General features: G+C 34.1%; 2 protein-coding genes across 2 annotated transcripts; one reads left to right on the forward strand and one right to left on the reverse strand.

The window, feature by feature from the left end:
- Positions 1–1,700: 1,700 nt before the first annotated feature.
- LOC111715053 (xanthine dehydrogenase/oxidase) lies at positions 1,701–11,629 on the forward strand. Its single transcript, XM_023490295.1, has 23 exons — positions 1,701–1,836; positions 2,075–2,156; positions 2,672–2,726; positions 2,809–2,852; positions 3,103–3,146; positions 3,230–3,273; positions 3,333–3,453; positions 5,630–5,758; positions 5,860–6,020; positions 6,082–6,160; positions 6,223–6,469; positions 6,565–7,894; positions 7,957–8,085; positions 8,153–8,336; positions 8,399–8,553; positions 8,608–8,709; positions 8,830–8,950; positions 9,742–9,849; positions 9,912–10,086; positions 10,150–10,334; positions 10,394–10,586; positions 10,990–11,105; positions 11,341–11,629. Exons 1-23 carry the CDS (start codon positions 1,723–1,725, stop codon positions 11,506–11,508), a joined length of 4,086 nt encoding a protein of 1,361 aa, XP_023346063.1. The 5' UTR covers positions 1,701–1,722; the 3' UTR covers positions 11,509–11,629.
- Positions 11,630–13,173: 1,544 nt separating this feature from the next.
- Positions 13,174–23,795, reverse strand: LOC111715054 (putative ascorbate peroxidase). The gene is made up of 11 exons (XM_023490296.1): positions 23,728–23,795; positions 21,016–21,300; positions 20,153–20,235; positions 19,444–19,498; positions 18,353–18,453; positions 17,888–17,980; positions 16,607–16,716; positions 16,207–16,292; positions 15,180–15,270; positions 14,943–15,037; positions 13,174–13,880 (listed from the first exon to the last, which is right to left on the reverse strand). Exons 1-11 carry the CDS (start codon positions 23,778–23,780, stop codon positions 13,796–13,798), a joined length of 1,137 nt encoding a protein of 378 aa, XP_023346064.1. The 5' UTR covers positions 23,781–23,795; the 3' UTR covers positions 13,174–13,795.
- Positions 23,796–24,795: the final 1,000 nt, after the last annotated feature.

Here is a 24,795-nt window from a genome sequence, read left to right on the forward strand (position 1 = left end):
TTCTCCGCCGTTCCTTCTGGGGGGAGTACTGTGGCGGATATGAATATCGTCTTCCTGAATAATTCTAGAGAAATCCAAGGAGGAGTTTCCAGATCAGCTGATATAAAATCATGTGTTAAAGATTCAATAATCTTACTATATAAGTTAAGTTTTTAAATAAAGTTAATCGTTGAGTAACTCTTTTCCTTTAAGGTTGTAGCACGCCAAAATAGATAGAAATAAACATAGATAGATTATAGAAACATAGATAGACAGATACATAGAAATATGAAAATTGAAATAGACTCACATATAGATTATATATATACTTTTTCCCGATCCAAATTCCATTAAAGGGATTGTATACACGTAATTATAAGTGCCCAATTGACAAATGGTAACCTTTGAACCATCTTTTCAAGTAACATGAGAAAATTATTTTCTATTTTATGCTGAATTCTTATAATCTTCAGGATTTTTATAGAGAAACCACATGTTTTTGAAAATCAATTTTCAGAAAGATAATTATAAAATTTCTCACTCATCCATGATCAGTTACTGTTGTAAATCGGACAAGCCACTTGCTCACTATGAATGGAGGATCACCTGAAATTACGTGTTTATTCCCTTTAAGGTTTCTACCTACGGCTAGTTTTTAAAACAGGTTTTTCAAGATGGTTTAAGATATATTCATCTCTGGCATTTCAGTCTCAACTTTAGTTCAAGATTTAAATCTAAATTCACAATTAAAACTGAAGACAAGAAAAGAAAACCTGAAAATTATTAGTTTTGAGAAAAAATTTTGAGAAAAAAAATTTAATTTTTGCATCCAACTCTGATTTTCTAATCCCTTTCTCTTGCAACTCCGCAAACTATGAATTCTGTGACAAAAAAACTTTAAGTTTGAAATATCTAAGGTTTATCTAACTTTATACCATCATATGTAGTTTTAAAGATATAGGGATCAGAAAATTAGAGTCTGTGGCAAATACTCAATTCTTTTCCTGAAAAACGGATAAAACTGAATGTGAAATGTACATTTTTGCCTTTTTTAACACACTGTCAAAGCATTTTAGACACTTACTCATTGCTGCTTATATTATTTTTACTTTTGTAGATATCTCGTCTATTAAACATTGCTATACACATATAGATTAGAAGTTAATAAACTGCAGAGTTTGAGTTGTAAAAAATCTTGTTTTTCGAACTTGTTAAGTCCTTTGTTCATTTACATATAAGATAATATTATTTTACTAAATCATTATCATAAAATACGAAGAATATTGGTAACAATAATGATAATGATAATGATAATGATAATGATGATGATAATGATAATGATAATGATAATGATAACGATAATGATAATGATAATGATAATGATAATGATAATGATAATGAAAATGATAATGATAATGATGATGATAATGATAATGATAATGATAATGATAATGATAATGATAATGATAATGATAATGATAATTATAATGATAATGATAGTGATAATGATATTGATAATGATAATGATAATGATAATGATAATGATAATGATAATGATAATGATAATGATAATGATAATGATAATGATAATGATAATGATAATGATAATGATAATGATAATGATAATGATAATGATAATTATAATGATACTAATGTTTTCAAAAAATGTAAGCCAAACCTTTTCTAAAATTTTAGGAATAATGATGAAAATCTATTTATAGAATCAGCTGTTGATTTATCAAAATGGCGCCGACGCCGCAAAGCACTTTAGCTGTTCTCTCTGCCTCTATCACAGGGAAAGAGAATAATCCTGGCGAAGGAGTTTCTGTACTTGTATTCTTTGTAAATGGGAAAAAGGTAATTTGTCCAGTTTACCAAAATTTCCACTTAAAACAAAATTAATCTTATCTAAGATTGAATTCTTAGCTTTCTTTAGCCTAAGACCTTTCTCTAAAAAGGTATAAAATATTGATGAGAGAGAAATAGCTTTTAAATCCATATGTGAACCTTAAACAAATTTACTATTTTCAATATTGTTTGTTTGATTAATACTAGGGGTGTACAAGGTCACAAAGTCGCACAATTATGAATTCAGGTTGTAGATGAGACTCCTGACCCTGGTATGACCCTGCTGACCTACCTGCGATTAAAGTTACGACTGTGCGGGACAAAACTAGGAAACTATTTAAATTCAAAACACGGTTTATTCTAGCTTTAATTACACTACAGTGCGGTGTTAGGTGTTTTTCCCTTGGCATTTTCCCAAGGGCAACTTTGCAAGTGACAATTGCCCAAGTGGCAACTTCCCAAATGTGCAATTTCCCAAGCGGCAACTTCCCCTAGGTTAAGCCTTGTGAGGTGCCTCAGGCTGCAATTAAGGAGCCGAGTGCTGCCGCTAAAATGGGCTAGTGGGCTGAGTGCTGCGTCTAGAACAGCCTAGGGTCCGAGTGCTGCAGCTGGAACAGGCTAAGGGGCCTAGCGCTGCGGATTGCACAGTCTTGGGAAGTTTCCGCTTCGTAAATTACCACTTGGGAAAATACCTATGGGAAATTGCTTAAGAAAAAGCCTTTGGGAAAGTACATAACATCTACAGTGCTAACAGAGGCGTTAATTCTTGTTGGGTTACTCAGTAAAAATTATGTCTGCATTAGTCCCTCAAAGAAAAGAAAGTGATGATTTTAAATAAACTCAGGTTGCGGGGAGGGAGGGTGTGGAGCATGTACAGTAATGGTCAGCAAGTATGACAGGTATCTGTAAAAAGACGTACAATGGAAGAAACAATTTATATGTTTTATGAGCCACCCTGTATGATATTTTATTTTATTTCAGGTTTAAGCAAGCAACAGTACATCTCTCTGTAAATGCCTGCTTAGGTAAGTTAAACAATAAAACATTAGAATACTAATTTTTAAATTAATCATATGTTAATTGAAAAATGAGTTTTCAATTGAATCATCTTTATTTTTTTCTAAATCTTATTTGCATTCCATTCACCCATCAGATTTATCAAATCCTTATCTAGTATTCTGTAGTTTAATTTTGGAGTAAGTTCTTGTTTTATGTTCATATTTTTCAAAAGCTTATACACTTGTATTTTCTATTTATTACCCTTTTTCATTTCAGCTCCAGTGGTTTCAATGCACGGTCTTGCAGTCACCACTGTTGAGGTATTAATTTCTAAACTTGTTTTTCTTCAGTCAAAATTTTATGTCTGTACATCTTAATTTGAACAAACATCATCATCTTTTAGGGAATTGGAAATGCTAAGCAACGGCTTCACTCTGTTCAGCAAAGGTAAGATTTAACGACTTTTAATAATCTAACAAGTAACGTCATGAATAATAATTGTTAAGGCTGGCAAACAGCCATGGAAGCCAGTGCGGGTTCTGTACTCCAGGCATTGTGATGTCTATGTATACATTACTAAGAAACAACCCTTTACCCTCGATGAAAGAAATGGAAACTTATTTTCAGGTATTAAGGTTTTACACTTTTTAATGGTTGTTATCCGTAAAAGTCTATCTCTGATTTTCCACTTAAAAATAAAAATGCGCTCACACTAGGGTTTCCAGTGAACGAAAACTTTTACGAAAAAATGTGAAATTTTTTGTTGATATTTTGCAAATTTTTTCGAGAAATTTTTTTTTTTTCAAAATTGTCACAATTTTTGGCGAAACAGGTCTAAAAAGCAAAAATGTTCACATTTTTCTTGAGCAGAAGAAATGCAAAAAACCCTAGATCCCACGAAGGAATTTTTTTCTCTGTGGGTAATGAAAGATATTTAAAAAATTTCATTACTCTATTTGAATCTCCTTCTAGTGTTATTTGACCCAGGCATAAGTAATTGAGGCCAGGGATTATGCTGAACTGATCAGTTGGGGTCAGAGGCGCAACTAGGTCTTTTGCTAGGGGGGGGCAATATATTATTTTGTAAGTGTCAGGGGGGGGTAAAGGGGGGTGTCCCCCCCTTTTCGAAAATTTTTCCAAAACAAAAGTGTTTTTTTAAGGGTTTGTTCTTGTGTTTTTACAAAATTTATACTTCTAACAGCTGTAAAATGAATGATGAGTCAATTCATTAAATATCTGTGCGAATCGCAAAAGAGTATTTTTTAAGTACCTGGTTTAATTACAGATTAAATTGCAAGAAATAATCATTTATAGTTTCTGGAAAAAAAACATAAAAATACATAGGTAAATGATAAATTCAATCATCTACATGGAAAAAGGACAGATAATGTTACCTTTTTTCTTGAAGTTATTAAATTAATGATTGATCTAACCAACATTCATAATCTAAATTCATTTTCGATTTTTTAGAACTTCTGTCAAAGAAGATAAATCTTGTTAGTTATCAAATATGATAATCAGTTAGAAATTTGCCAGGTTCAGAATTTTCTCTAGATTTGGAACTGAGTTTTTGCCACAAACTCAAATATTCTAATCCCTAAATCTTTGCACCGAGTGGTGTAAACATTTGATATTTCAAACTTGGAATATTTTACCAAAAGAATTCAAAGTTTGATATCTACGACATTGGGTTGCAAAGATAAAATTAAAGGAATTAAAATATCAGAGTTTCTGGCAAAATTTCAATTCCTTTAAGGAGAATTAAAATGTACTTTAAAAAAATATCTTATGATTAAAAAAGAACAATTTAACAATATCTGTCCTTCAACAATGGAATATTCTAGGGCTCGTGGATGCATATTTACAAAGATCTTGACAATTTTATCTGTTGGCAGACACTGTGCTCTGTCTCTATGAGTATGAATTCCTGCTAGATTAGATAGTCTAGAATTTCCCATGCTTGATCTTAACCAAGTGTTTAACCCCTCCTGAACGTAGAAAAAGACCCCTCTGCCTCACAGCTAGAGACAGGAAGTGTTTTTACTACTTTCAGCATGGTGAATAAGTTTGGGAATATTGGAGGATTTATTTCCTGCAAATCTTCGTCTAGATTTGTTGGAATGGCTTTGCTCCCTCTTATCTCCAGGTTGCTCTTGTATAGTACAAGTTCGGTCCAGGAAGAGTAAAGGATTTGGAAGTAAAGACTGATAAAACTCTAAACTCTGAAAGTTTACTCTTGAGATCAGCCAGGGTATGTGAAGCTATTTTCTCTTGTAACAAGTAAAGCAAACCCATGGCCTTTGATGTTATTGGAGCAAATCTCTCATCTAGCTGCATTATAACAGTATCCAAGGGACAGTTTGTACTCTATAAACTCAACACAAATAAAATACAGTTCAGAACTTTTTTTTACATTAAATGTTTACAATAGCCTTTAGCCTTGAGAATTGAGAAAGATAAAAATATTTTTTTAAAACTAACTATAGTATAATAAAATTTCTACAATAACTCTATTGGTTTTCTTATTCCTGTGATACTGATTTTCGCCATTCTTTCTTTCTTTTCATTCTGCAAGGGGGGGCGCCCCCCCCTTTCAGGTACTAGGGGAGGGCGCACGCCCGGCCGCCCCCCCCCCTAGTTGCGCCTCTGGTTGGGGTGCAATTACTAACTTATAGGACTAACAGAAGGACCCACGAATAGTAAATATACCTAACTTTATTGCACTAAACCAAATTCAATATTAGTGTTCTAAAGTTTGGATTGCCGTAGTGTAGATGCTAAATGACAGTTGATCTTTCTTAAGGGAAATCTATGTCGATGCACTGGATACAGACCAATTCTGGAGGGTTTCAGAACCTTTACAGAAGAGTGGGCAAAGTATGGGAAAAGAAGTTCTATGGAAGGTTGTGGAAGAAAAGGAGGTTGCTGCAAGGTAACACATTTGTAAACCTTTGATTTCTTATACTTATGGAACCATGTGGCTTTATGTATGGCATGCTTTTCAATTTTGAGTTCAAATCTAACCTTTTTAAGGAAAAGGGAAATGCTGGTGGATGTGATCTGACTGAAGAAGATGATTCACAAGAACTATTCCAGACCTCGGAGTTTGTTCCATATGATGCCAGCCAAGAACCTCTATTTCCTCCGGAACTCATTGCATCTGCAAAACTAGATGAGCAGTTCCTAACTTTCAGGTTTATTTCCAATACCACAATTTTAAATTGAAAGTTTGCAATTAGTTAATGACATATTTAGGGGCAAAAATATGACTTGGTATCGTCCTGTTTCTACCTATCAGCTGCTGAATCTTAAACAGATGTATCCAGAGGCTAAAGTAAGAATTTGTATATTTCATTACCAAGATAAGTCACTTTTCAATAATGATCTAATTTACAGATAGTGGTTGGAAACACTGAGCTTGGTGTAGAGGTTAAGTTCAAGCATTGTGAATATCCGGTTTATATAAACCCATCTTTAGTGCCTGATCTTACAGCTATCAAAATAGAAACTGATGGGGTTGTTTTCGGGGCTGGAGTTACCTTATCAGAGATTGAGGAGACTTGTTTTCAAGTTATAAAGAATATCCCAGAAGAAAATTCTAGGATATTTCAGCAAATTGTTGAAATTCTCCAATGGTTTGCAGGTGAGGATTGAGTAATATGCAATACTTAAGCTAATCAATTTTAATCTATTTTTGCGAGGCTAAATATTCTAAAACATTATATTTTTTTTCTTCAGGGAAACAGATTAGAAATGTAGCAGCAGTGGGAGGAAACATCATGACAGGAAGTCCAATCTCTGACTTAAATCCAATATTCATGGCCTCTAAATGCACTTTGAGAATTGCAAGCATTTCCGAAGATAAACAAGTCTTCTTTGATGAAAACTTTTACACTGGATACAGGAAAAACATTGTTGGCCCCTCTGAAATCTTGGTAAGTATCAAAGTACCGTTTACCAAAGAAAACCAATTTTTCTTTGCTTATAAGCAAGCAAGAAGAAGAGATGATGATATTGCTATAGTGAATGGAGCATTTAGTGTCACCCTCAAGAACGAAGGGACAGATCATGTGATATCAAGCATTCAAATGGCATTCGGTGGAATGGGTCCAACTACTCTCTTGGCAGTGAAGAGCTCACTACATCTTCAAGGTCAAAAATTCAATGATAATATTGTTGAGCTGGCCTGTGATGCCTTGAAGAATGAGCTTAGTCTTACACCAAATGCACCAGGAGCAATGATAAGATATAGGCAATCCCTTGTACTTAGCTTCTTTTTCAAAACTTTCTTGGCTATTAGAAAACAACTAGGATATGACCTTGCTAATGAAAACTCTGCAGTTGAAGTCTTTGAAAAGGAGCCATTGCACTCCCATCAACTATTTGAGGTAAAAAACGATGCTGCAACAGTTGGAGCACTTGGTAAACCACTGAAACATAAAGCAGCTGACCATCAAGTGGCTGGCACTGCTCAGTATACAGATGACATGCCTCATATTGAGGGAGAGTTGTATGCTGGTCTAGTTCTAAGCTCTAAAGCACATGCTGAGATTCTAAGTATAGACACATCAACAGCACTTGCAGTTCCTGGAGTGGTTGAATGGGTAGATAGTACAGATCTGAAGGAAAGAAATGAATTTGCTCTTGCAATAGCAAAGGATGAACTAGTCTTTGCAAATCAATTTGTTCACTGTTATAGAATGGTGATTGGAGTTATTCTTGCTCAAGACCAAGAGACTGCACAGAAAGCAGCAAGATTAGTAAAAGTAGAGTACAAGGATTTACCAGCTATCATAACCATCGAGGACGCAATCAAAGAAAACTCATTCCATGAAGTTCCAAATGCAGGAATAACTGATGGTGATGTTGAGAGTGTTTTTAAATCTGCTACAAACATTGTAGAAGGTGAAATGAGGACAGGGGCACAAGAACAGTTCTATTTGGAAACCCAGGCTTGCATTGCTATTCCCAAGATAGAAAATGATGAGATTCAGATCTGGTCTTCAACTCAAAATCCTACTTTAACCCAGAATACAGTAGCAGCAGTTCTAGGAATACCAGCCAACAGGTGAGATTTTTAAACATTTTCATTTGAAATTAGTTAATAATAATTTTATTATTTTATGTAAGGGTGTCAGTTCATGTAAAAAGAATGGGTGGAGGGTTTGGAGGCAAAGAGTCAAGATCTGTTCCACTTGCTGCAGCAGTTGCAGTTGCAGCTAACAAAGTTAGCAGGCCAGTGAGGATTATGCTTGACAGGTATATTGTTAAACCATGCACTATTTAAAACCATGTCTTACATTTATCTAATAATTTCTTTAATTAGGGATGAAGACATGTTGATATCAGGCTTTAGAAATCCGTTTTATGGAAAGTACAAGGTAGCCTTCGATGATAATGGAAAAGTGCTTGCATTGGATTTGTTACTATATGCCAATGCGGGCTGGACATTGGATCTTACTTTTTCCATTGTAGAGCGAGCAATGTTCCACTCAGACAATTCATATAAGGTATTCTGATAAAAAGTTCTAGCAATTTTCATATATTTTATTTTCTATCTTCTTATTTACAGGTGCCAAATCTTCGAGTGCGTGGATTTTGTTGCAAAACAAATTTAACTTCTAACACTGCATTCAGAGGATTTGGTGGACCTCAGGGTTTGATGATTGCTGAAACATGGATTGAAAAAATTGCTAAAACACTAGACATTCCTGCAGAAGATATAAGGTAGGACATTAAAAAAGTTTTTTATGTTGAAATATCAATGTAGTTCTAATTTAGAGAAAGAAACCTGTATGAAGAGGGAATGACAACACACTTTAATCAGAAATTGATTAATTGTACTTTGAAAAAATGCTGGGAGGAGTGCAAAACACTATCAAGGTATTGCATCCACACTCAAATAAGAATGCATAAAAGATTGTTTATTCATCTATTTCTATTTTCTATCTATAAATATACTTTGCTTGGATGCCTAGTTTTTAAGACTTGAGTTTGTTTCAGATTTTCGGAGAGACAGAAGGAAATTGAGAAAATCAACTCTTGTAATCGATGGAAAAAGCGTGGAATGTCTATGGTGCCTGTAAAATTTGGCATTGCTTTCACCGCTCTCCATATGAACCAGGTGCTCATGTTTTCTGAATATCTCTGGATATAAGCCCAAAAAGGCAGACCACATTTTGAAAATGCCAGAAATAGGAAAACTTAGTGATACATTATTTAAGAATCCTACATGTAAGAAAGGAAAAATACCTCAAAGTTCTTCAAAGATCACAGATGACTTTTAATTTGTCTTTCAACTGTCATGTTTTATGGGACACCCTGTAGGATTGGGGTGGTAGATTTTTATATATTTATATGGTTACCTTCTAAAAGCTTACTGTCAATTTCAACTTTGGAAAGTATTTTGTCTACAAATAAAACTGCTTTGCAAATATGACAGCTTTATGGGGGAAACAGAGAAGAAAGGTTGAAGTTAAGAAGATTATCAAAACATATTGACATGAATTTCCATAAAGGTGTTTAGAGCTATTATTTTTGTCTAATTTTAAAGAACTTTTAGATTTAATTCCAAGCCCCAATTTTATTGCTTAGCATAACTTTTGTATTTTAAAATTAACCCTTTGTTGGCTTGATGGTTGCAGAATAATTTTTGATAAAAGTTTATTTTTATAAATCTAAAAAACCATTTCTGCAATTAAATTTTGACCTTGAGATGAACAGTTTACCCTTTTATAAATCTTTACTTTTCATTTAACAATATATATCTGGAATCGCTATATCTTGGTTTACCTAAAAGTATTCTGCACTTTCTTGGGTATTAAACAAAACTCAGCCTGAAAAACTCTAAATTAATATCATAGTTCCTAAATTACATGTCTATTTAGCCCTTATAATGTATAATATTTGATTAAGGCTGGAGCCCTGGTAAATATATATCAAGACGGTTCAGTTCTAATATCCCATGGAGGTACCGAGATGGGGCAGGGACTTCACACAAAGATGATTCAAGTTGCCAGTCAGGTCGGTTAAAAAGTAAACCCTAAAATTTAAAAATAGTTAGAATGATTTTTTTTACTTTTCAGGCCTTAAATATTGATCACAATAAAATCCATATAGCTGAGACAGCAACAGACAAGGTCCCAAACACATCTCCAACAGCAGCCAGTGCTGGATCAGACTTGAATGGCATGGCAGTCTTGGAGGCTTGCATGACCATAAAGAAACGATTAGAACCATTCATATCTTCAAATCCTTCAGGTTTCAAAAATGATTTGAACAAAAATCCACAAAGTATTTGTTTATTAATCAAACTTGTTTCAGGTACATGGGAAGATTGGGTAAAGTCTGCATACTTCTCACGAGTAAGCTTGTCAAGCACTGGATTCCATGCTACTCCAGATATTGGCTACGATTTCAAAACCAACAGTGGGAATGCGTTCAACTACTTCACCTATGGAGTTTGCTGCTCAGAGGTGGAAGTAGACTGTCTCACTGGAGACCATCAGGTATAGTAACCAGAATTCTTTATGACATATTCATCATGTGTGAATTTTGATTAATCCAGGTTATTTCTACCCAAATTGTGATGGATCTCGGAGAGTCTATCAACCCTGCCATTGATATTGGTCAGGTGGAAGGAGCATTTGTTCAAGGATATGGGCTCTTTATGATGGAACAAATTTTACACACTCCAACTGGAGTTCTTCTCACTCGTGGACCGGGTGCTTACAAGATTCCAAGCTTCAATGATATTCCAGGTAAATTCAGAAGTCAGAGCTTTGGCAGTGTTCTGTCTTATGATAGTTCTGCACACCCTGAACTAACCAGAGAAATCAAACGTGTTTTCGTCTATATTTCTACAATCTTTAAACTTTCGGATTTGTTTATTTTATACTTTTTCATTTAAAACATGTATATGCTAACAAAAAAAATATTTAAGAGAAAAGGCTATAAAATTACGTAAAAGGGGTCAAATTGTGATCGAAAGTCACAGTTTTCTAAAATATTGACAGAACCGGTAAATCCACGTGTGCAGGGATTAGGTTAAAATAGAGTTTATGATTTGCAGATTATACCTATCTCATTCAAAAATTACAAACTCTGAATTTATATTCAGCATTATTAGAAAATATCGTAATATCAATGACAATGTTTGTTCAGGAGTGTTCAATGTAGCTCTGCTCCGTGGAGCATCTAACCCTAGAGCAGTTTATTCTAGTAAAGCTGTGGGGGAACCACCTCTTTTCTTAGCTGCTAGTGTTTTCTTTGCTGTAAAGGTCAGTAACAAATCAATTTACTGCCCTGCTCAAGTGAACCCTAGTCAAAATACAATCTTTAAAATTACAATACAATTTGTATAAAATAACTAAAAATCTTTTAAATTAACCAAGTAAAACTTAACTATCTGAAAAAGTACTGTAACTGACACTAACTCAAGTTTTGTCTGATTGAAATATATAATTTGTTTGAGAATTAGAATTAAAAACTGGGATACAAATAATACTTTTTCAGAACGCGATTGCCTTTGCAAGAGCAGAATCAGGTGCGCCACCTTATTTTGAGCTGGATGCTCCGGCTACTGCGGAGAGGATCCGCATGGCCTGTGAGGATAAGTTCACCTCTCTTGTTCCCCAGCTCCCACCCTCCGGGTCCTTCACACCCTGGAGTATTCAGACATAGAACTCATTCATCCCTAGTTCCTGGTAGTTTCTCACTCTGGAGTATTTACAAATAGATATTAATGCCTAATTTATAACATATGCTTTAGAAGTACATTTATTGCTTCTAGATATAATTACATGATAAATAACGAGTGTATAAAAGGGGAGGAAGTTGCGAAGGTCTTCTCCGGTTCCAGGTTCCGACACTACTGATTTGCGGATTTCATAATCCTCTTTCGGGGATTTCATCCTCTACAATGTAATATTTTCTATATCTATATAATAAAGCTCTCCGCTCATATATATATATTAATTTGTAAGTATGCATAAATATATATGTTAGCTATAACTGGCAAAACGGCTGGACCGAATGGGCTGACATTTTTTAAGGGAACCCTTTAGTGCCCAAGGAGAAACGCAGGCTAAAAAAATACCGTTTTTTTAAGAAATAAAATTTTTTTTTTTCAAAATTTTTTTTCTTTTAAAATTTAAAAAAAATTATTCCACTTGCAACGCCGGGCACTTCAGCTAATTAACATATATGTAACAAATAAATTTATCCATGTTAAGTTTTAGTTTACAGGTAAGATGATCAATGACTTTTGATTATAATGGAAGTGATTACTCACCTCAAACTCTAGTATTTGAGTCCCTATACTTTTGCAGCCTGATGGTGCTAACATTTTGTATTTTAAACTTTAATTATTTGATAAAGCAAAGTTCGTACTTAAGGACTACGACATTAGGTTCTCAAAATAAAAGAATAACAAAATTCAAGTTTGAGGTTATTTCTTCATTATTGTAAACTACCAGATCTTTTATTTTTCTTGCCGAATCCAATGATTTCAAAGTATTATTTGAGAACATCGAAGAGATTCGGTTTGTTTCTTCAATTGGAATCCAATTGTGTTTGGGTAATTACTTCAACAATCTTTAAATTTATATATTTTACTTTTTCGTATAAAACTCATCCCCCAAACAATTATTTTTAACAGAGACCGAATTTAAAAATTTGAGCCAGGTCTAGATCTGGCTGAACCGCCTCCCGCCGCGACGGTTAAAATTTGAATCACGGAATCAAATCCTTCCTTACTAATTAACTTTAGAACGGTGTTTATAGTTTGAAAACCGGAAGTTGCGACGCAGCTAAAATTCTTTTAAACTCGGTCAATTTGTGATCGAAAGTCATAGATTGCCGGGACAAAGATAGATCTGTGAATCAGCATGATTTAGGAAAATCATTTAGAATACAGGGTTTCCCACAAAGGACAAGACTTCAGAGACGACTCTTCAGGATTGATACTCTCTGTTTTAAAAATATTCATGAGTCCCTGAAACTTTAAACTTCTTTCTTTCTTTTCCAAATCATTGTATAACCCATTTAAAGACCACATGCAAGAATAAAGACTTAATTTAAAGTTAAAATAGTCACATTTGAAGAGTTTCAAGTCGACTCCACAGTCTCATCTTTTAAGGGTAACCCTGTACTAAAATTTCTTATTTGAGCTAGTTCCTAGTTTCTAATACTCCAACATGGGCGAGCTAACAACTTAACATTTTAACAATTAAAATTACAAACTCCTTAGAATAGATATCTATTATAATAGAAAGAGGATCACAACCAATCTACTCTTTTCTAGTTACAACTGTACAGTGATACACATAGAATAATTTTTCACATTTGTTTTACATGCAACAATTTATTAATTATGAAAATTAATGAAAATTAATAAAATAGTTTACAAAGTGCCAAGTGTAAATGTATACAATTCAAACACAAGAAATAAAAACTATGTATATATGTAATACATATACCGAGTGTCCCAAGAAAAATGACAATTGTTATCTAGTTTTATATGTCTTGAAAACGAGATTAAGGCAGGTTTGTAACGATGTTCCAAGGATACAATGTACTGAAATTCCTCTTCAAGATTGTAAACAAGTTCCAAGAGAAGAATGTACCTCGCGGTTCCAATACAGAAATGTAATACTCTTGGTAATCAGTAGTGCAGTACTGTACAGCGTAATGTAACCAACTATGTACCCGATCAGAAATGCAATGATGTATATGGCCAATGTAGCGATATAGAAAAAATGATTGAAGGCCAAACTTATAATTAGAAACTTTTTCAAAAAATGCTAGGGAATATAATTCTATTTTTTAATACTCGGTAAAAAATTACAGATGGTAATTCAGCAACGTTGTTTTGGAGCTTTACTTTCTTTTACTTGTCAAAATTAATCACACATTTACTGTATACAATGCACGATCCGACCGTCGCGTAGAGCCGTAATTTCGTCAACATTTAGTCGATATCTTGTAAATTCACTGCACCATGGGAGATTAGTTTTGTGTATACAGCAGCAAAATCTGGAATCCATTCTGCGTTACTAAAACAAATAAATTAATCAAAATTTTAGTCAAAACTTTTTAAGAGGGATCAGTGCTGTGACATGGGAGTACCATGTCCTAGATCACATTGAACATGGCTAAATACAGTTATATGCTATGGAGATTTCTTGAACTTTTTCTCAAAATTACTGCGTGATACATAAACAATGCAGCAGATTCATAATTTGAGAAAAATCTAAAATCTATTAATTTATATCCGAAGTATGAAACTGAAGAAAAATTAACACAGTTAAATAAAATGAGAAAGGGTTGAAAAAAAAGGTTGGCAAAATGATTATATGCATAATGAACAATTTGTGAAAAAATCTAAATTCTACTAATTTATATCCGGAGTGATAATAAGTGATAATAAAGTGATAAAGGGTTGAAAGAAAAGAAGATTGGAAAAATGATTATCTGCATAATGAAGAATTTGTAAAATAAAAATAGTCTGTCTTGGACAAGAACTTGGTTTGCTTTTAAAACTTTTAAGATTTTGATTCCAACATTTGCTTGAAGATCTTATAAAACTTTGGTGGAATCTCATAAATCTTTGTTTCTCATAAAATTTTGATGGAAAAGATTGTCATGGGTGAACTAGAGAAGTAGTTCAACTAGAGAAGTAGTTCAACTAGAGAAGTAGTTCAACTAGAGAAGTAGTTCAAATAGATAAGTAGTTCAACTAGAGAAGTAGTTCAACTAGAGAAGTTGTTCAACTAGAGAAGTAGTTCAACTAGAGAAGTAGTTCAAATAGAGAAGTAGTTCAAATAGAGAAGTAGTTTAACTAGAGAAGTAGTTTAACTAGAGAAGTAGTTTAACTAGAGAAGTAGTTTAACTAGAGAAGTAGTTTAACTAGAGAAGTAGGTCAACTAGAGAAGTAGTTTAACTAGACAAGTAGTTCAACTAGAGAAGTAGTTTAACTAGAGAAGTAGTTCAACTATCCATTACAAGTCCAACTTCTTCTCGACGACCTAGGCAACCGCTTAAAATATTTGTCATCCCGGTGTCGCGTGGTAAATTGCCAAAATTTGCCGCGTAGAAATATTTGCGTAAAAATCTACCTTGCCGCGTAGAGTTCTACGTAGAAAGCTCCAGCTGATTTAGGGCAGGTGGTATAGGAACAGGAACTAACTCCATCAGAACTCAACGCAACCTCCTACGTTTTTTGAAAACTAAATTTTTACAATGCTTTTTGGCTGTGACTTGAAAGCCCTTTACAATGAACATATAACTTTGATGCTCTTTTTATTTTCATTTTTTACAATTTATAATCTAAAAATATATATTTATAATGGTACCTTGTATATTGCCATGTCTGAGTTTAACATAAAACCAACATTATTCGCAGCATTCCACTGCCATTGGGGTGTAGTGGTATTTCCAACATTACTTAACAAAATTACAATTATACATTTGCTAGTTTTAAATTTCAAACGATTCTCCATTATAGAGTGAATCACAACGGTAATCCTGAAAGCTTTGTCTCATAATTAGAATTACTTGCGCATTTCTTCTGTGGATACAACAGGAGGAATTTGTCAGGGTTATAAACACTCTTTAAGTTTTAAAAATTTCGATATATTCCAGATTTTTGATCAGATAAAGATTTAAATAGTGCCCCCATTTTCAAATGGAAGCTGTTACTTAAATGAAAAAAACAGACTTTTTAAAGATTCTAAAAAGAAAAAGAAATACAAAGACTATTGTTGACATTTTTGAAGTTCTTTTATCTTGTTTTCTTTGCTTTTTTCCTACAGGGTTATCTACAAAGCATCGCAGAGACGACTGTACGGAATTTAAAATGTCTTTTTCCGTATACTGGTAATTCCTTGAAACTTTAAACTTGTTTATATCTTTGCCAAATCATAAAAAGACTATATTAAAGGCAGAGGATTTAATTGCATGCTTTGGAATCATCAAATCTTAAGAGTTTTAAGCCGTCTTTACAGTCCAATCGTTAGTGGGTTACATCGTATTTTCTTTCCTTTCTGATTCCTTTTCCGTTTTTTTTTCAACCCCGTTTGTCTCAGATAATGTGCCCCCCCCCCATTCCTAGCCGCACGGCGTACAGCGCGGCATTCTAGCTCGCAAGAATTAGTATTAATGGCAATTATAACGTTAGCTCAATTTGATAGTCCTATTACCATTGGTACAACCATAGGTCGTATAGGTGGTATCTAGCTATCTACATTCTACACTGCTCAGTGCTCATGTAAAGCGTTACAATAGTGTGACAATGGTTGTACCTATGATAGCACGACTAGGAAATTGGGATTTGTCGAATATTAAAGAACCTCTCTGTTCCCTGTCGTACATAATACTTACTTTTGAACCCAGTTGTTTGACTGATTAGCTAGAATCTGGTAGTATTTGTTGTTAAAAGCTGTATTTTCATTTTCCACCCAGGAACCCTTTAAAACACATCAAATTATATTTTCTTTTTAATAGTAATCATGGCTTTGGTCTTTCCAGTAACCTAATATTGTCTCAAATAAAGGGTAGTTTACGAAAAAGATAAATTTTGGCTTCCCTGTTTGATGCTATGCAAGTAAAACATACTGGGTAATAAATAAGGATCTACTGACTCCTTTGTAATTGGATCTTCAAGGTTGAGACGATTTTTAAAATCTACGTACAGTTTCCGATTCAATGTACCCAATTTTAAGCTTGCATAACAAAAAATCAGTCAAAATGAAAATTAGTCTAACTGAATATTATTCCCCACCTTGAATCCTGAATGATGGTAGTGCGCCTGTCCAATTGTATGAACTCCCATGAGCGCTACAGTTTCTTGTTCCGTAAACCCAAATTTATCATGAAAGTATCCAGCAACTCCTGAGAGTAAAAAAAGTTTGAACAGATGTTATCCCCCTTAAATTCTAAAAACTTAGACAAAAAGACAATTAATGAATCAATAAATTTTGTTTTGTGTGCTTATGTTCTTTTTAATTGTCGTATTTTTGATAGAATTTGAAAATATAGCCAATCATATTCATGGAGCGGAATTAATCCTACTGCGAGGAAAGGGCAGGCGGGTACAAATGTAATAAATATCGGGACACATATTCTGTAAACTTGCAGTACATCGTACATTATTAATTATCTATGTTTGTAAACTTCTACAGAGAAACCATTATTGATTTGAACTGCGTTTCAAATGAATATGAAGCTGGTTAACCTAAACCCTTTTTAATACGCACATTAAACTTATAAACATTTGTGTAGTTAACTTAACTACGTTATATCTATCCTCATTAATCCTATAAATACGCACATCTTAGATGGGCCTATTTCAACTATGCTGTAAAACGTAACATGATTGCCTTAATCATGTGATTGTGATTTACTTTATGTACTACACGAATTCAGTAGAGCAGTCCTTTTCCCTGGATTTGAGTGACCTATGTCACACCAATGTCCTCCGTTTTACGGGAAATGTCGTCTACACAGCCAATGGTAGCTAGTTAAAAGCCGTAATGACGTCATCATTTATGGGACAGTCTGCATAATTAAGGAGATGGGTTTCGGGTACAAAATGAGACCGGCCCAAGCACATACAAACAGTCTTTCTAAGCTACTAATTTCTTTGGAGACGACATTTTCCGTACATTGGAGTGCCATAGGTCACGATCTGTAACCATGCCCAACTCCCAAATTATTCTCTAAGTTTAGTCTAATGATAGGTACATCCTGTCGTATGGACTGACCCAAATCAATATAGCATATGCTAAATAGATAACAGGTTCAGGAAAGTAGACTGCTCTACTGAATTTGTACCAGAATTTGGAGCTCCGCATCAAGAGTCAACACCCTTACTGTACAACCTGAGGCCGAATTAAAAGAATTTTAACCGCCTCGCTGAACAGCCAAAAACCGGTTTCAATTGAGCGGCGAGCGCCGGCTAAAATCTCAAAACACAAAATACAATTTCAAGTGGAACCAGCAATGTTTCAGCCACATATTGAATTTGAGACGCGGCTCAAATTTAAAAAATTCGGCTTCTGACCTGAAAAGTTAAGATGAGGTCCGGGAAATCCATCTCTAGTGTTTGTATAGGGAGATGTAGCACAATCTCCTCTACCAGTCTTAAATACTAATCCTGTAAGAAATAAGATTTTTTAGCGTCCTATTGCAGTGTTATGATAATTAGTTTAAAGGACCTACTCTATTTTTTATATCTTCGCAACCCGATGTCGTAGACCTTTTATATTTTAAACTATGAATTCTGTTAGATTAAATAGTCATATTTTAAAATTCTAAAAGGTTTTCAGTATCAGGTTGCAAAGATTTCGATTTAGAGTTAGAAAATTTGGGTTTGTGGAAAAAATTAGTAATTCATGTAAAAACTATTTAAAATGAGACGTCGGACAACTCCGTCTTTTTTAATGGCTCCCAGCAACTTTAAAGTATTCAGCATATCATTTAACAATTATATGCATCATAAAAAGGAAAAAACTCTCTATTCCATTACCTGGATTCGGAACTAAACATTTAGTTGAATTGCATTTAGAGTTAGCGATTTCAACGGTAGCATTCACGGCATAGATTCCAGCATAAGCCCAGAAATCAGCTCTAAAAATATTCATTAAGAAGTTTTTACAGGGCGCTTAAGACTCTGCAGTCTACGAGAAATATAACTATATACATTTTCCCAGATTTCCTTGTGTTCATTGGCGGATTTCAAAATTTGAAAAAAATCAAAATTATTTTTGGACCGTTTTTTATTTGACCGGCCGTAAACCTTGACGTTTATTTTCTAACACCTGCAAACATGTCAAAAAAAGGACAAGCCAACTATTTGCAAGATGTTCAAAAATTCCCGTTTTGCGTTGAACCTTTATCTTTTTCATAACCCACAGGCCAAAGCCTATTTTATTGTTTTAACATTACAAATAAATATATCATTTTTAATTCTAAAAGTTGTTAGTTCATCGTTAAAAAATACTATAAACAATCCACCACCAGTTTATATTAAATATAATGTAAACAATAAATATGTAACTCTCCTTTTCCTTTTTTTCTATTTTTTACATAACTTTTAGAATTGGGGGGAAATATTACCACAACCTCTACTTCTAGAGGTTTTTAAATATTTTCTCCTGAAGCAATTAATGTTGTATGTTTTTTTGTTCTATATAATAAAAAAAGACACTTCATATATGTTGCGTATAGCCGGCATAACGGCTGAACCGATTGGGCTGAAATTTTTTGTGGACACTCATGGGTGGCCGTGGGGTGCTAAAAAAAATTCAAGAATTATTTTTTTCTGAAAGCTTTTTATTTAATTTTTTTTATTTTTACTTTTTGAATTTTTTTGGTATTTTATAAATAAATAATTACTTTACTTACTTATGAAGGTTAATATCAGGGTTAAACTATAATATATGATTTAAATTAGTCAAAACTCAAAAAGAATTATTTTTCTAGAATAAAGTTGTTAGTCGTATAGTGCTCCTTTAAAGAAACTGTGTAACATAATCTCAAATGCCATGTCGGATTCACAACAGTCCCTTTAAAGATCTTGTTCTCTATCCAAAGTCCCATCAAATGCTATTTTTTTACCTGGACATAAAACGTGAGATTTGTTTTCCTTTATACAAGGTTTCCAGTTCGATTACTAAAACAAATATTCAAGTTTAGGCATTGTATGTCTAGGGCTAGGCAACGTTCCGTTGGCGAAAAACAGTTTAAAAAAGACATTAAAAAACGGAAAATACCGTTAACTAAACGAACGTTCTGGGACTTTAAAACTCACGGCTACCTGATTTTTTTATTAATGGTTGGAACCAACCGTTAGCGAAACGGCTAGAAAAAGTTCAAACGTGCCCAGTCTAGTGGAAACGTTCCGTTGACAAAAATCAGTTTTTCAAAAATTTCTGGAATATTCTAAAGTATGAAAGAAATGTTATAATTTCCAGTTTGTTAGCAAACGAAAATAACGTTAAATGAAACAAACGAACGGAAGATAAAAAAAAATACTTCTAATAAAAAAATTAAGTATTTTAATTTGACCTAATTCCAAAAAAAACTTTCAAAGTCTTAGAGAGATAGAGGTACAATTCTTGTTAACTCACTTAGCAGTTCCGTTAACGTTAAAACCAGTTAATACATTTTACAAAAATACATTCCGTTAAGGCTTTAAACAATGAAATTGTTAACGAACCAGTATGGAAACAGTAAAAGATGCATTGACCAGTTCTGTTCTAAGGCCAAACAAACACCATCTGTTTTTTGTTTATTTATAAAGGATTGAATATAATTAAAAACATACTTAGATCTCCTAGTCCTGCATTATCCCTGTCCTCTATGTTGAGACAGCCATTGCATCCTCCAACACAGTCATGGAAGGATAACCTGCGGTCAAAACTTTTAAATGAAACAGCGCTAATCTTCCATGCTTGATCCAGATATCCACTGTTTTGATTGTTTACAAGCTTTTTTCGTATTACAAGTTGACAAGTTTTCTAAGAGAAGCTTTTTTTAAATTGACAGCTTCTCTTGACTTCTATGTGTATCCATGCTGTTTAACAGCCTGATATAAGTAAAAACTCAAATAGAAACTCGTCTTCATTGTACTGATATAATCGCCTACCACTACTGTTACACCTGGTACGACCATCACGGGATATTAAAGAGAAATTAATTTGATCTGAGTTTTAAACTTTTGAGTGACTATTGATCTCGAAATCCAATGTGAGCACTTTTAATTTGAGGTTCAGTTTTTCCTACGGGAAACGATTACCATGATATACCATGATATTTACTAATCCGTGGATATGCAGAAGATGCTTAGCCACAAGATACACAACACTTAAATTCCGATCTCTGTATGGACTGCACAAGGTTACAGGATATAGATAATTGACATTTAAGCAAACATTTTTAATTTATCTGATATCCAGGAAAGAGACAAAAATGCAACCAATCAGATGTCGATTGCAGAAACCTAACAGCCATTCAGAAGCCGGGAAATTTGCACGACATCAATAAGAGAACTCCAATTTGTCGGACTAAGCGATCGGGGTTAAGGGTAATCCACACAAAAATTCCCGCTGAGATTAAACCAATTCCTTTTAAATATTTATTGATCCACGCTAAAAGTTAGAGAAGGGGAAACTAAATTTAAAATGTTACCTTACAGCCGAGGCCAAATTATCTTCCTTTACAACTGTTTTAACCAACTCTTTCATGTTTTTAAGATCTTCAAATGTTACTCTGAGAACTGCTTGTTGCTTGGGAGAATCAGTTTTCAACTTTACTACTGTACCATTACTAGCTTCAGCAGTGTTATTCCCGACTGTCCCACTTCTAACAGCAGCGTCAGTTGTTCTAGCTGTTACAACATCATTTCTAGCAGTTGCCGCAACCTCCATAGATCTCACGATATCAACATCACGCCCAGACACTGCAGCAACGACACTGAAATTAAAATTTTAATTTTGAACCGGAAAAAATTTAATCTACAAGGACATTTTTTTCTCACCATTTTACCAGATACCGCGATTAAAAAAATTGGGGATTTAAGACTCAGGTCTAAGCTATCTTTGAGACTAATTTAAGGCTCAAGCTTAGCGATCTAAGTTGCAAGTAAATTTTCCACGGAGTTTGATGTATTAAACCGGTTTAGTATCGTATTCTCATGGTTTAAATTGGCGGATTCCAGAAATTGATTTGAATAAGACTCAACATTGAGACTAATTCTCCACTAAAACCAACCAAGGTCGGTTTCATTTTATTAGGCCTAAACTCCGTAAATCAAGCTGAAGATCTTGCAGCTGCCCATCACGTGACACAAGCTGGCGTCAGAGTTGGGTCTAAAGATTGAGCCTTAAAAAAATTGAAGTGGGTTAAAAACCCACTGTTTTTATAAATTCTTACTTCTTTGACCAGATGAAATGAATAGCAAGTAGTTGAACTGCAGTTGGATATGGTTGAACTACGTTTGGTACCCGGTAAAAGTTGATGAGAAGCAAGGAACTATATACAGGAACGCCCAACTCAGATATACGCATATTATGTACTGCACTCTGTGGGAGGAATGTAAACAAACCCAATGCCCCCACAGAAGTTTAAGGGATATGTGATATTAGAGTCCATCAAAAAACAAGTTAATATATCAAGTTAGAGCGATTTTTGGCTTTCTGGTCAATATGGAAAATACAATAGCAATATATTCTTATTCCACCCCTTGGGCCCTTTTCCCTCAAAAATGATGCGTTGCCCTTGAATTCTTTGTTTTGATCTCCTCCCACTGCAGTACACAGATTCGACGCATGAGATATGGCGGTTCCTGGTCGACGTTCAGAATCGCTTTTGGGTGAATACGTTTTTAAGAGTTTTTTCTTCAAATTATTAAATAATGACGATAAAAAATGTTAACAAAATTCTACAGTAAACTATTTATTTGTTCAGGAACAGGTTGAGAAAATAAAATTTAAGCTTATCATCAAAAATAAGTAATCTTATTAAATTATTAGTTTCTGTAATCTCTCAATTATTCACAAAATTGGTCTGCAGGTTCTGGAATTTTCATTGAAAAGACGACATTTGCAGAATTTGTAGAAATCTGCGAATAAATTCATAGAAAATAAGAAATTCAATATAATGATGGAAATAAAATAATTGTTTCATAGGATTGATTTTAAAGTTGTCTTGTGGCGGAAGACGATCTGAGGAGAGAAGCCGGATACTCAGACGCGGCAAGAAGATCTAGAGAATTCTGCCACGTCACCTTGATATTTTTGATCTCTTAAATTTAGTTTTGAAATTTAGTTAGTTAATAAAGTAAATTATTTAACCTCGGTTATATTAAATTGAGCGTAGCCAAANAATATTTTTTTTATTGTTTTCGTTGAGGTCTCCACACAACGGTACCGATCATTATTTATAAACAATTCCCGGTTTTAAGTATGTTTACAATTTTATAAGCCAAGGACCATATTCGGGGATAAAGGGGGGGTGGCGGCAGGACCTTCGCACTCCCCTGACAGATTTTAGGGGGGCTAGAGCCTAGGCCCCCCCCCGGAGATTTCAGAATAGCTTCTCAATAGCAATTAAGGAAAAAACATAGTGCAAAACAGGAAAGTCAAAAAAAAATTTCGCCTCAGCGCGTCTTTTAAGGTTCCTAAATCTGGATTTTTTTGTTCCGAAATATATCTAGCAAGTCTTAGCTCCGCCTTGACTCCGCCTTGCCTTCTTGGGGGGAGTACTGTGGCGGAAGACGATCTGAGGAGAGAAGCCGGATACTCAGACGCGGCAAGAAGATCTAGAGAATTCTGCCACGTCACCTTGATATTTTTGATCTCTTAAATTTAGTTTTGAAATTTAGTTAGTTAATAAAGTAAATTATTTAACCTCGGTTATATTAAATTGAGCGTAGCCAAAGTCTATTACATAGTCGTAGACCTTAAACATTTCAAACATAGTTTATTTTTTTCACAGTTTAAAATATCTAAGGTCTACAACTTTGGGTTACAAAGATATAGGGACTAGAAAATCAGGGTTTGTGGCAAAGACTAAACTCCTTTAGGTAAGGGTTAGTGTCACTTCATATACAGAGTGTCCCACGAAACATGACAATTTTGGAATAGTTTTATGTCTTCTTTTATATACTGTATTATAAATTAAAAACTTTTTGCAACATATTTTGATTAAAAAATCTTTTACTAAAATAAATTTTATTTCGAAATCAATTATACCCTAATATGACTGCCATATAATATTTTTTATCATTCATTTCGGTATCAAACAACTTAATACATTATGGAAGAAGACTTTTTAAACTATTTACCAACTGTAATGTTTCGTGGGACACCCTGTACGTGTTTTCATCTAAGTATTTTTAACCTGAAAATAAGTAGAACTGTCAACTCTGGAGTATTAATATAGATGTTCTTCATGGTCCAAGTTCTGGCGAAAGAAGAAGAAGAAGAAGAAGAAGAAGAAGAAGAAGAAGAAGAAGAAGAAGAAGAAGAAGAAGAAGAAGATTCGTTGCACCTCTGAATGCAGAATAACTGACTGAAGATCCGCCTGAGGCTGGGGTTCAATGTTTGTCCAACCAAGGTCAAATAATTCTGAATAATAACATTGATATATTACGTTTATATTGTACAATGATGTAAAAGTGCGTGCTTCTACATATAAAGTTGTAATTTGTCTGTCTGTTTATCTGTTTGTTTGTTTGTTCGATCATAACACAGGAACCCTGATCCGATTTGCCTCAAATTTTGATTGGGGAACTCCGAAGACCCAAGGAAATATTCTTAGCTTAGTTTAAGATTCAAAGTTGAGTGTGTCAACTTTAACTGCGAAAATTTAGTTTCCCGGTAAAATCGTTCAAGTGCGGATAAACGGCGGGAGTAATTTTTAGTAACCTTTGAAGCGCTGGGTTCCCGAGCTAGTATTGTATAATGGTAAAATAGTACGTGTATATTCAATATTGCATAATGATATAAAAGTACGTGTATGATCCTTTTAAGTCGTCTATGATGCTTTGAGGTCATTTATGATGCTTTGAGGTCATTTATGAGGCTTTTAAATCGTCTATATGAGTTTTTAAGTCGTCTATGCTGCTTTTAAGTTGCCTATTGTTCTTATAAGATGCCTTTGGTGCTTTTAAGTCGTCGATGGGCTTTTAAGTCGTCTATGATGCTTTTAAGTTGCCTGTGGTGCTTTTAAGTTGCCTGTGGTGCTTTTAAGTTGTCTATGGTGCTTTTAAGTCGTCTATGGTGCTTTTAAGTCGTCTATGGTGCTTTTAAGTCGTCTATGGTGCTTTTAAGTCGTCTTGTAGTGAATGCCCTACTCCAGAACCATTTCCCGAAAGTATCTATCCAGGTACAACTCAGATTCTCTTGACAATCAATGTCAACCCACGGCTGTAATCCCGGGGAACTATCAACGCCAGCACGGCTGGGC

This window comes from Eurytemora carolleeae, unplaced genomic scaffold (assembly GCF_000591075.1).
Source record: "Eurytemora carolleeae unplaced genomic scaffold, Eaff_2.0 scaffold1680, whole genome shotgun sequence".
NCBI classification, from domain to species: Eukaryota; Metazoa; Arthropoda; class Copepoda; order Calanoida; family Temoridae; genus Eurytemora; species Eurytemora carolleeae.

Bases quoted from the DNA above. Each gene is read 5' to 3' on its own strand.
- LOC111715053 (XM_023490295.1), top strand. From the start codon at position 1,723: ATGGCGCCGACGCCGCAAAGCACTTTAGCTGTTCTCTCTGCCTCTATC. The intron at 2,853-3,102 runs GTAAGTTAAACA...TTTTCATTTCAG, and splicing joins CTCTGTAAATGCCTGCTTAG to CTCCAGTGGTTTCAATGCAC. The intron at 6,470-6,564 runs GTGAGGATTGAG...TTTTTTCTTCAG, and splicing joins AATTCTCCAATGGTTTGCAG to GGAAACAGATTAGAAATGTA.
- LOC111715054 (XM_023490296.1), bottom strand. From the start codon at position 23,780: ATGAAGAACATCTATATTAATACTCCAGAGTTGACAGTTCTACTTATT. The intron at 20,236-21,015 runs GTAACATTTTAA...TTTTGACCGCAG, and splicing joins AATTTGGCCTCGGCTGTAAG to GTTATCCTTCCATGACTGTG. The intron at 16,717-17,887 runs GTCAGAAGCCGA...TTTTACTCTCAG, and splicing joins ACCTCATCTTAACTTTTCAG to GAGTTGCTGGATACTTTCAT.